Raw genomic sequence first — 12,896 nt, 5'->3', positions numbered from 1 at the left:
ATAAAACAGTCTAGACTCTAGACAGGACAGGTAAAGCAAAACGGGCTCCTGTGCTTTAACATCCACAGGCGGATGTGTGGTCTCTGTGGTAGAAGGATTCTGATTAGAGTACAGAGTGATTTGCAGGGCACCGGGTGGAATGTTGCGGTATTCAATTTATAAGGCTCCAGGTCTGCATCATGGAAGGTGATCAGTAATTGGTAAAGTGGGCATAAAGGGTTTAAGCTCACCAGGATCTCCTTATAAAAGAGACAATTTTATTATTATTATAATTGATAGAGCCAGCAGCTATATCGCCCTTCAGCTCTCACCTGGCTACCCACTGAAGCTAAGCAGGGTTGAGCCTGGTCAGTACCTGGCTGGGAGACCTCCTGGGAAGCTATGGTTGCTGCTGGAAGTGGTGTTAGTGGGACCAGCGATGGTTAGTGTGCCCATCCTGTGGTCGGTGTGGGTCCTTATGCCCCAGTATAGTGGCGGAGACACTATACCGTAGTGGGCGCCGTCTTTCGTGTGAGGCGTTAAACCGACGTCCTGACTCTCAGTGGTCATGAAAGATCCCCGGGCATTTCCTCGAGAAAATTGCTGACAATCTCAGAGGGAAGAAAAGCTGAATAGTGGACTGTGCTCTCAAGAAGAGAAGAGTAAAGAAGAGTTCTCGCGAAGAGTACAGAGTTATCCCGGTGTCCGAGCCAAATTTCTCCCCATGGCCTCCAAATTGTCCCCATGTACGATTGGCTTGCACTTGCCCTGCGATGGACAGGTGCCCTGTCCAGGGGTACCCTGCCTTGCGCTCGTTGTTTGCTGGGTAGACTCCGGCTTCACCACAACCCACGCCAGGAAAAGTGGAAGTGAAAATGGATGGATGTAATTGAGAGAGCTGTTGAGAGGGAATTCTCCCTTTCCGGACTTCCCGAGCAGTCTGAAGACGGAAGAGTTAATCCAAAGAGTGGGAGAGGAATAATATGTTGCTGCTGACAATCTCAGAGGGAAGAAAAGCTGGATAGTGGACTGTGCAGGCCTCTCTGAAGGGAGATGACAGGTCCATCTGGAAGGGTTCCGTCCACATGACACAATGACAGGCCACTCAAACACACAGGTGTTAAGGTGACCATGAGCTGCGTTCTGTGGTTCATGGGTCAGTTGCACCACATTTTAGTTGGTCAAGATTAGTTTGATGTTTCTGTAACACGTCTTCTCTTTTCAGCACTATCATCTCCCCCAACAAGATGGTTACCGACCAGTAAAGAAGCTTTAGTGTTACGGGAGGTGTTTATCTTTTATAAAACACTTGTTGTAATAAAACGGGTGTCTGGACAGCCAAAGATGTACACATATTTAACTAACTCTTAACATGCCCCTTTATTTTTTTTATCAATATATAACATTTAATCTAATCAGATCTTTTTTTTTTGAAATTTTAAATTCCGTAGTCATTTCCTGGAGGTTCAAGTGTTAGTCGTGTGCAACACAGACAATGTTTAAGACATTAAGTTTTTATTAAATTTGCTGTTCACAGGTTTGTTTATTTACAGGTCACATTTATTTAAATATCAGAGTTTTTAAGATGCACAGAGTAACATTCATGTAAGGAAATAATTAAATGCAGACATTCCCAAGAAAACAGAAAAAGAGCTAAAATAGTTCCCTTTAAAGAAATAACTGGTGTGTTAGCGATTATGTGCTTTGCACATTATATCCTAAAGTAGAGGTCAGCAATGCTTTTAGCTTCCTCTGAATACTGGAAAATCCTTTTAAAACTATATATTCAAAAAGCATTATTTACTACCAACCACTAAACTCTTCGATGAGTTCTGTTGCAAAATCTTTCACATCAGTATTCATGGATTAATACAGACCTAACTAAAGAAGTTTTATGCTTATGGTATACACTACAAGCAGACCTATTGTGAATAGTGAATGAACTTAAAAATAATCAAAAATGTATTTGAAGTAAAACACCTAACTTATGTCAATCATGAAACAAACTGAAAGTGCTGGGCAATCAAAACATTCAAAAGATGTTTCACATATCAAGAGCTGAGAAACAGGAAATAGTTCTTACAGCATTCATTACAGTGAACATTGTTCCTTCATTCTCAAACCCTTTGGAGACATTTGAGGGTAGGATCAGTGGTGAAAAATGCAGGAAAGGTTAGAAGAGGTTAGAGGAAAAATACTCATGTAAGAAAACACTGACTGTCCCAGAAACCACATGACCAAGTTGGCCAGGGGCTTAAATAAAATAATGGGCAGCAACAATTCACTTCACTAACATTGGCAAAACTGTTTAAATTTTGGGGGAAGATCCTTTAAAATGAGATTTTTATCTATCCAGTTTTGAACACAGAGCTCTGTCTAACCTTGTAAAAACCAGCTGCACTAAACCCCTAAATATTACCTATGGATACATCTCCCTGTTATCTCCTAGAAAACTGGTATCACCATGTCCAGTCTCTCTGTACTAACCTCCTTAACCTCCAGAAGCAAATAAGGTGAGAATTAAGTGAATTTAAGGCAATGTGCAGGATATAAAGAGGGCCATTATGAGAAGAACAGAAACACAGTACTAAACACTTCTTAGTCTTATACAACTAGGTGAGACTACATTTTGGCCCTCATGCAATGTGCACAGAACATGCTCATTCATAGAGCTGCATAGTGCATCTATCTGTCTTTGAACATACTGTTCAAGTTGAAGTTTGTGGTTACAAGTTTTAAACTCAATTGTAATGTAGGAATTTCTCAACAACACATATTGAGTGTAAAATACAGCCTTGTAACAGATGCAATAAATAAGAGTGAGTTCAGCAGAGACAAAGCACAGAATAGGCCCTTATCTACTTCAGAGGAATAATGCCCAGCACTCCTTTAACCCTGCAGCACTCAGGAAACACAGGTGTGGAGTGTAGCAGCAAGGTTTGATTTAGTTCAAACTTAAAGCAAGCTGAATTTTTAAAGGTCGTAATCAACACTCTGTGAAATGTATGTTATATTCCATGTTGCAGTTTACATATGGCATAAACCCAGGAATGAACAGGCACTGCTATGGAAACAAACTTACCTGCTGTGGGGGAAACAGATCCAAGACGAAGGAACAGAGCTGAGTTAAGGAGACCGTTTACTATCTCCTGTCATGTCTTTGCCAAGGCATTTCGAAAAACAGTAATGGTAAGAGTCAAAAGGAAAGAAAACCTCCATTAAAACATGTTAAAAGTCCTTTTTCACCCTTTGTGGCAATCTCCGAATTTATCTAGAAATATCAAGCAACCACTCTAGTAAATTTGGGGGCCGGTTTGGGGTCAACATCAATTTTTCAGTTCAAATTCAAATCAATACTAATGTCATTTTATTTCATTCACAGAACTAGAACTGGTTGAAACTGACCCCAATCAGGCACCCACCTTGCGTCAGATATGAGGAGATTCAACAAGCAGGCATCGTGGTTCCAACACAGAGTGTGGGAACACAGAGTCAGTATCGTACGATGTTTCCAGTTTAATTGTCCATGGTCTCCAGAAATTCACATTCAATATTTTGCTCCAGTTTTTTCAGGGTGGCCTCGCTGTGGGCAGCAGGGTACTCCACGACGGGCATGGGCTTCGAGGCCGAGCCTGGACCTTTGAAGCTGAAGCTCAAGATCCTGAGGAATGGCGTGAGCTGGGTGATGCTGGAAATGGACCTCATGGTCAGCAGGGGGAATTCCAAAAGTTCGGCGCGGGACGCTTCGCTCACGCCATTGAGGTCCTGGCAAAAGGGAGGGAGAGAAGAGAGATAGATTTCCTCAGTAAGATTATTTTTATTGCCTTTTGGGAGACTGAGAAATTAGTAGAAGAGAAAATAGCGCACTTTGAAGAACGCACAACAAAACGGTTGCAGGCAGGAAGGCAAGAATGGAAAAATAAGTTGCAACAAAGCAGAATGCAGGGAATGCATTGATGTGAAGAGAAACAGATTCTGGAAGGTAATTCCTCAGGTGTCTTCATTAAGCATGTTCTCTAACACTGAACTCCTAAGGGCAAAGGGTTTCCTGGTTCATATTCCAGAAAGTACTGACACTGCAGTAAAATGTCAAATGGTGGGTTTACACAATTAAGGCATTTAGCCATCTCGCATCTCAGATTTTACGCGAAGGCCGATTCTGTTTGTTGATGCCTTAGAAGAAGGAAAATGACATTTAGTATTAACATTAACTACGGTAGCCTTGCCGTTGTCATTCTTTTTTTGATTTTATACAAATAATCCTTAATCACAAACCAATATCAAATATACAAATAGCCTTGTCAGGGAGCTCTGAAACTAACAAGAAAAATACACCTGGATTTTTTAACAATGAGGCTATGAGCATGCATGCATCAGAAAGATTAATTATTATTATTTATTCTATGTTGCTCTGAATCTGAAATTAGATCCTGCTTAACTGACCTTTATAGGAATGCTCCTGAAATAGGACTCCGATAAGTGGGACTCCCAGCTCTCTGACACAAAACAGGACATCGTAAATTGGGTCCAGCTTGACGCCTCCAGTAACAAAGTGCCTAAAACACAGCCTTTCAGTCTCCAGCTCCAGGAGGGAGTAACAACTGGAGTCAGACCCGGCTGGACGTCACCTGACACCAACCCACTGATAAGGCTTGTGATCCACCAATGAGGAAGATGTCATGTGGTGGGGGAAGAGGGCACTACATCAATCAGCAGCCCTCATTAAATAGCTCAAACCTCTAAACAGCAGTGATGCTCCCCCAGTCTCTGGTAACTCCACGGCTAAAGAATTATGTGACTGTGACTGCTGCTGTCCAAACTGGAACTAAATCCAACTTAGCAGAAAGGAACTGCCAGGCCACAACTAACCAGAATTAGGACCAAAAATTCCTCTGCAACAACGGTGGTTTTGTGACAAGCTCCCAGTGGTAATTTTGTGCCAATCACCAAAATAATACTAAGTCTCATAAGGACTGGAGCTGGCCAGTTAAAATTCAGATGAGCATACATTCAATGTTTACATTATAATACTTAAGCTATTAATCCAAACACATAAGTGTCTGATAAAGATTAATTCGGGCAAGCAATTACTTGGCTTTCTGGCGTTTAGAAATTGTTCATGAGTTCAATTCAATAATCCAATATTACTGTATTTTAACTTCGTGTTATTAGTATAGTTTTCTATACTAAAAAGACTGATCAGCTATTTGTATCATGGCAGCTTGATTCATATGTATATCCATACTCTATTATTTGTGTTTGGCACACTTTATCATTGCAGTAATAAAATAGTATATTGTGCTCTTTTAATCCAGATATGTAAGTTGCCCTTAGCTCTGATTGATTCCTGGAAGCCAAAAGGTACTTCTTGACTTAACTGTTCCTGTTTCGAATTGTTTCAATAAATTCAAACCATCACAACACTACACACTGCTGCCACCTGTAGTCTGATAATTACTGTAAAACGGCCAGTTCACTACAACCTACACTGCTCTTCATGAGCACCAGACAAGGCTCAACAGAACAGATGTGCAAACAAAAAAAGCTAAGCATTATGGCACCACAGACAGAATCTGTGACACTATAGGACACACTGGGCAAGTTCTTTTTTTAATTTTCTGTGGTTCCGGGAGCAGCAGTATTTGTTATAAAAGGTCTTCCAAGTCCTGGCATGAAATGCATGCTTGACTGTAGACCTGTGTGCTCCTCGCGTCGCTCATGTTACTTTGCCAACCTGAAGTGACCACAGCAGGTGATCTACACTCACAAGAAACTCACAGGCTGGGAGGACCGCAGCTCAAGGGACAACCACCAGGAATTCTCGCACTTAGACATGGAGTAACCAGGAGGCCGGTGTTGGAAGATATTTGTAAGACCTGATGACTTGTATCAAGTTTCCTTCTAATCTCAACTGCTTAGAAACAAACAAGACCTCATTCCTGTAAGGATACCACACACACAAAGGCAGCACTGAGGACTGTCCCTGAAGGCCTAGCACTTGAAAGCCTTACACATTCAGCTTTCTAAAAATACACCCTGTAGTTAAACACCCGCATTTTGCACAAAACATTAAGGGAGGGCTACTCTAAAGAGTATTATACCCCATATCTCTTGTAGAGGTGCTCCATGATCCGGACAACGTGGGGCTTGCACTCCGGGTCCATCTCCACATAGCTGCTCCCTGGGCCAGCGTACTCATCGACGTCCACCTCTGGCACGAAGGCCCACCGGTACCTGTGATGAAATGAGCACAGTGGAACAGGGCGCGAGCACTGAGCCAGTTACAGCGGGGAAGTCACGGTCCCCTCCCTCTGAAATCCAGACCACCTGGCACTTTGCCATAGCAGAGGACCAGTCTTTTCTGCCATCTAGGGAGTGGCATGGTGTGTGCTCGGAGCCCTCAAACGTTCAGGTTCGAATCCCAATACCGAGCGGAGTGAGCTTTCCTCGTCAGACCAACACTCCTTGCCCCTGCCCTGTCCTCTCTTTGCTTGGGGGTGCTCTGAGATCTTTTAAAATCATGTGGACCTTGCTTCTGCTGCCATGTATCATGCCCGAAACCCTAGAACGGGCTGGGGAAAACCTGACATTTTAAAACACTTATTCACCAAGCACCTGTGCATTCGAACCTCCTCAACAACACGCAGAACAGAAGAGCAGCAAGACAGTTCAGTCAGCAGCTGCCAGAAATGAATATAAATCCAAAAATACGTTGCACTCAGAAAGTGGTGGTGATAATTTTGAGGTCCTCTCTGGCGGAAACCCCTAGAAAGTTTCAATATTCGTTCATGGCATGCATGAACATGGAATAGAAAGAGGTTTACAACCACTAGACAAGATACTCATGGGTCTTTCAGCATGAAATCAATCACCTCACCATTGCCCTCAGCCCCTTTGATTCTCATGATGTCTGTCATGATAAAGCGATGATTACTGGACCTGAATGACCATCCACTCGGAAGCAGAGGTGCTCAACACTGACCCATGGTGGACCCCCTAGCCCAACATAAAATACCCATTTCCTCATCACTGATAAAGACTGAAGGCTGATTTTGATACTGGTTTAAACCTTATAGTTCGGGTTGTATAACTATTTTGCAATATAAAAAAAAAATGTCCTGAATACAAGATTATTTTTTGCCCTTTAATCCCAATTCTCTCACAACACATAGTCAGATATTATTCCTTTTTACATTAATTCCTGTACCCCTTGGCGCTCATGCAACTCTTATACTCAATATTCATATTCATATCCATCAACCCCCCTGCTGTGTTATGTAATTGAACTCAATTGAGGGAATGTTCTCATTTACACCAGTGACCTGGTCTAGAGACTTACACCAAGATTGCACAGAAGGCAAAGTAGAAAAAGACTGAAAAGAATAGTCAATAAAAAGTAAATAACAAAGATGGTGTTGCAGCGTTAACAAGAATGGGGGTCAGGCAGAAAGTATTTTAATGGGATCAAGGAAAATGCCCCCAGTTCACATGTCCTGAAGGGGCAGTCATAAGGCTGTCTCCCAGATCCCAAGCCCTTTGTTAATACTCCTAATTCCAACAAGCACACCGCAGATTCTGAGGACTGAGCATATGACAATTATACCTCACACCCATTAAGGCCAAGCTAGCATTCCGGAATGTTCTTGTTTTAATAAGAAGTTCACAAAGAAAGATTAAAAAAATGTCACCACTTACATCTGGAAGAGAGGCATCCTGTCGGGGGGGAAGGAGAGGGCAGTGTCCAGGAACTTACAGGCCGACAGATACAAGTCCAGCTCGCCGCGAGAGAAGGAGAGCAGGGGGCCGTTGCCATCCCCTGCCTGCGTGCCGTTCGCCTTGCTGACGTGCCTGAGCAGAGAGGAGAAAGCAGGCAACCACCAGGAGTGTAAAAGCTACGTTTATTAACCTTAAACTCAGCATTGAAGTAGTTATAGACTAATTGGATTGATTTTGTAAGCATGTTGTGCTCGTAAATGGAGAAAACAAAATGTCTTACTTTGAAATTTCTTCTTCTTCAGCTAAACGATCCTCAAGCTGGACAAACGCCTGGATCTAGGATTCAGAAAACATACCTTTATTGAAAGAAGATTAATTGAATTGAATAAATGGATTGACTGATTTTGGTAAAAACAAATGTGGATAAGAACATCTACAGATAGTCCAATTTTAGCAAAGCCAAGCCTGTATAACTGTGTTGGTATTAACATTCCAAAACCGCAAGCCATTGAAAACATAAACCTGACACCTTTTTTCTCTGTTGCAGATTTGCCACATTTACAGTGTCACAAACTCACAGCAAAGGTTTAGCACAACAGCAAATGTTAGTTGCTAGAGAATATGAATCAGTTTTACCCCAATGTGAACAGAAGGTAAAAAAAAAAAACACAGTCTGGCAGGAACACCCATAGCCCTAGAGACCACAGATCTACAGAACTAGATTGTCTAGAGTCAAATAGAAATTAATCCTGATTTCCAGACGAACCTGGGTTACCTGAAAGTATTCTATCAGCCTTTTAAGTTGCAGAATTTGTATACATGAGAAACAAGAGAACATTTATGTCTTGTAGTAACATCTTTCCATAATAAAAACAAACATGACAAAAAACATGCTCCTCCTAGTAAAGAGGAAACTATCCGTCATCAGAATTAGTGGCAATCCTTTATTTCACAACACAAACTTGCTTTCTGTCTCAGACAGCAGGTCAACAGTACACTTATCTCCCACCTGTGCAAATGCAAGTGAGCTATAAGGAATAATAATCAAATTATTGATCGGAACACAGGAAACGTTGTTACAGTATATCACAAGTAAGTGATTGGTCAACCAGCTCGGCACTAGTGGCCCCCAACAATGTCCTTTCTCTTCCGGCAAAAACAGGGTGCCAACTCAGAGCTTGTGCTGGGGCCACTCTCTCTCCTGCTTGTTTCCTCTTCAGCTCCATCTGAAGTGACCTCTGCTGAGTCACAACCAGCTAAAAGAATGGAACCTCCCAGGACTGCCTGAATGTGACCTTATCCGAGTGAACAGCAGAGCCCACTGAGTCTGTGCTTGTACCTTTAACAGCTTTTCCCTAGACCCAGTAAAGGCCATCGTGCTGGTTCCCCATTTTTATCTCTGCTCTAAAACACAGGCCAGCACACAAGCTGATTTTCCTTACCAGACAAGTAAAGACCCATTTCTTTGAACAAGCTAAAGATCATCTGACCTGCTTGGGACGTTGTCTCAGGGCACGGCTGGTTGATTGAGAATATAAGAACAGTTACAAATCCAAGGAGGCCTCGACAGACAGCCCATTTGGTAACTAGTTTCTTTGAGAACAGGCTGAGAATCAATTCTCAGGCTGAGAGAATGAACCACAGCCTGCAGCCAGACAGTACCAGCGTACCTGCACAAGGCCTGTGAGCAAAAGCCCACAAGCTCTCCATTGCTAGAACAGGAAATCAGGTATCTCACGTTATGAGTACATGCTTTAGAATAATCAAGCAATCTTGGAATTCATGACAAAGAATGTAAGTGTTCTTAAACTACTGTTTATCTGAAACATCTACTCTAACGAGCAGAGAGGCTGTTAATTTCTGAACAGAGATCCCAGTGTGATGGAGGTGAGGCTACATGAATTAATGACTTAATTAAACCAATTAGGCAAATAAGAATTCCAATATGCACTTTCCAGATCTTAATGATGTACTAATTGAAAGAAGCCTCTAAAACTTGCAGGTTCCCGACACTCGAAGCCCCTGTAATACAGGCTAAAACTTTACACACTCAAGTCCTTAAAGGTATCGTATCTGGAACAAGAGATCACAGTGGTGCAGGAATGCCAGTGGGAAGGAAGAAGTGGACTTTGGGAAGTGCGTACCAGCTCCGTCACCATGATGGGCCACAGGGAGGTCAAGTGCTGGGGCGAGATCCGCAGGAGGAGAACTCGGAAGGTGAAAAACATCTGAGCAGCAACGAAGGGAGTCTGTCCCACCCGCAGGTTCTCCGTGAGCCGCTCTGTGAAGAACAGCAGTCAAAGGGCATGAAACCTACAGAGCTCCCAGGTGCACTCCTCACACGTGCTCGTCTCCCAGACCACGGATCCCAGATGTACACCCCACACCCTTTCTTCCAGGTATAATCCTCACACCTGCTCTTCTCCCTGCCCCTGGATTACAGGTGTACACGCCACACGCCACACGCCACACGCCACACGCCACACGCCACACGCCACACGCCACACGCCACACGCCACACGCCACACGCCACACGCCACACCTTTTCCTCTCTCCACAGGGACCGTGCCACCGCACAGTCAGTTCAAGGGAAAAACCTCAGTCAAAAACCAAAAAGGCGGCACCTTTAGCCGTGTACGTACCTTGGATGAGAGGCAGGTAGAGGTGGTACTGATCCAGCTCGCCGCTAAAAATGGCGAAGGCCTGGCGTTTCAGCAGCATGGCCTTCTGCTCGTAGCTGGCAAACAGCTTGAGAGAGCTGCTCTGCATGCCTGCGAAAGAAAACAGAGGAGGATACTTTTCTATCTAAAAGGATTATTTGGAACCGCAGTTTGGCACTACAATCTGTGCTGCAGGTGAAGGATTAGGGCCTGTACACAGACTCCTCCAACGTGTCTCCCTGTCACTTGGCTTCACAGTGCCTCACCAGAGAGGTCAGCACCAGTGGATCTCTCATGAACCCACAGTGAGCTCACAGGGGTCCTGCAGGTTCTAGAGACACCAGTTTAGCTGCCTGTGAGGACACCCTGGCTGAGTCAAGCTCAGCCAACAGCTACAACCCCTGGCTCTATACAGGCATATATAACCTGCACATTCACACGGACGAGCCCTGCAAAAGTATTCAGAGCCTTCCAGTGGTGTCCCTTTTTAGTGAAATTACGAAATGATGCATACACATTCTTTTAAGCTTAATATTTTACTTAAAACCTAAATGATCGCTATGAAATATATTCTAAGAGTAAGATAGACTACAGCAAAATTCACCAAAATTGTTGTAACATTATGGAACAAGGGACCCATCCATGCTGTTGAAGCCAACATCCTGGTTTATTTCAAGAACCTGGGATCAATTCAGTTTCAGTGATATTTAAAGAGCACTGGGCTCTGCCATGTGACCATTTTAGGAGCTATTGAAGAATCTGTCTTCCGGTCTTGTGGACGCCTCTAGTGTATCCCTATGGACACTGGCTATTAGATACAATGTGAACAGCAAATGTAAGTGATGTACTTGTTATTGATGCCATAGAACACTCTGTTAGCTCTTCTGCTTGTTTTATGTGTGGACACATTTGAAGAGAATGCTTTATGGCAAAGGATGGGAGATAATCACTCCGCTCAAGAATTGCTGCAGGCTATTTCCATGACTTACTCATCAGGTCTTTAAACATAGTTTTCTCGTGAGTCAGGAGATGATCCACGATGGACTTCCATCTGAATAAGACACAAAACAGACAATAATCTGGATGATTTTGTGTATAAAGTAACTTCAAGACAAAGTGATGCACTATTAAAACTGATACTGAAGTGTATAGAGAAGTGGTCAAATTTGTGCTCAAGCCAGAATTCTTTGTGGGATTTTCAGCCTGGCTCCAGACAGACATCAACCTTGTGTTTGAAGTTGCCACTGAATCTAAAGGAAACAGGCTGTAATAATTATAAGAAATAACAATTCCTTAAACATATAAAGCGCTTTACAGGTAATGGGGACTCCCCTCCACCACCAATTTGCAGCCCCACCTGGGTGATGCAACAGCAGCCATAGTGCACCAGTACACTCAACATGAATCGGTTATTAGCGGGGAGGAGAAAACCAGTTCATAGGTGGGGATTATAAGCACAGCTATTTATATAGCTGGGTATTTTACTGGAACACTTCACCTGAAGTACATCGCTTAAGAATACAGTAGCAGTGTGTCACATGGGATTAAAACCCATTATCATCTAGTTCGCAGTCCAGACCACCATTGCAAATTGGTGCTCATCTGATGCCAGAAAAATAGAAGTACAGGAGTTGTCCAGTGGAGTCAGAGGTCAATGCATCGTTCAATGAATCCACAAAGCATGGTCCCAAGAGATTGTTTTACACATCCAATGTGGTGCTTGACATTCCCTGTGCACTGATTACACATGGGTGGGACAGCCTGCTAGTGAAACATGTCTACAGCAGGGGAGAGAAAGCCAGGGGGCCTGGCTATAGTTTCGATCCAGGAATGTGATCAAAGCCCTGAGGTGTTGCCAAGAAGCTCTGTGACACAACCATGTTACAAAAATGCAGTTTCTTTTGGGTGAAAGACTTCCCTCCAGGTATTTTTTAAATCGAATAATCACATATACATTTTGAAGCATTTTTTGCACCTTCTCTGCATAAGCCATGATGGAGTATGGCGTGGATGGAATGTGGTTGAGCATTTATTATGTTGCTCTACTAAAAACACTTTGTAGCTAGTAAATGAGTAAATGTGAGCCTTAGTACAGGGTTTTCTACTCACACAGGGCTGAAGAAAAAATTAAAAGGCAAAGGGGCGCCCCCTAGGGTCCTTACTGGGAAACACAGGAGATGTCCATCTGAAAGAAGAGAGGGTCCATGAAGAGATCAAAGGCCTCCTTCTTCCAGGCCCTCTTGGTATAGGCATATCCGCTCAGGCTGCTCAGGAGCTGGGAGCCTGCTCGGAAGCTGGGGATGTTGTAGGCACTGCAGGAAGGACACATTAAAAAGGAACCACTTAACAGGATCCAAACCAAGATGCAGTTCATCCATCCATTTCCAACTGCTCTTTCCAATTCAGGTTCATGGGGAAGCTGGAGCCTATCCCAGCAGGCAACGGGCACAAGGCAAGGTAGCAAAAACAAACTTTACAAAATGATAATCATGGAGCTAGAAGAGGCTAGATCTGAGGTGTTAGTTTTGAGACCTTTACATC

The 12,896-nt window shown here is 43.3% G+C and overlaps 1 protein-coding gene across 1 annotated transcript in view; it reads right to left on the bottom strand.

Moving 5' to 3' along the window:
- Positions 1-1,477: 1,477 nt before the first annotated feature.
- The window catches only part of dop1b (DOP1 leucine zipper like protein B), a 56,589-nt gene continuing 45,170 nt past the window's right edge, over positions 1,478-12,896 (bottom strand). The window contains exons 31-38 of the mRNA XM_015363815.2: positions 12,518-12,667; positions 11,345-11,406; positions 10,338-10,466; positions 9,840-9,976; positions 7,976-8,031; positions 7,675-7,827; positions 6,081-6,213; positions 1,478-3,744 (exon numbers count right to left, since the gene is read on the bottom strand). Coding sequence (XP_015219301.2) covers positions 3,496-3,744; positions 6,081-6,213; positions 7,675-7,827; positions 7,976-8,031; positions 9,840-9,976; positions 10,338-10,466; positions 11,345-11,406; positions 12,518-12,667 — 1,069 coding nt within the window. The 3' untranslated portion in view covers positions 1,478-3,495. The remainder of the gene's footprint in view (positions 3,745-6,080; positions 6,214-7,674; positions 7,828-7,975; positions 8,032-9,839; positions 9,977-10,337; positions 10,467-11,344; positions 11,407-12,517; positions 12,668-12,896) is intronic.

Source organism: Lepisosteus oculatus, chromosome 15 (genome assembly GCF_040954835.1).
Source record: "Lepisosteus oculatus isolate fLepOcu1 chromosome 15, fLepOcu1.hap2, whole genome shotgun sequence".
In the NCBI taxonomy this organism is placed as follows: Eukaryota; Metazoa; Chordata; class Actinopteri; order Semionotiformes; family Lepisosteidae; genus Lepisosteus; species Lepisosteus oculatus.
The sequence above is the reverse complement of the archived record's forward strand: the minus strand, read 5'-3'. Positions and strand labels throughout refer to the sequence as shown.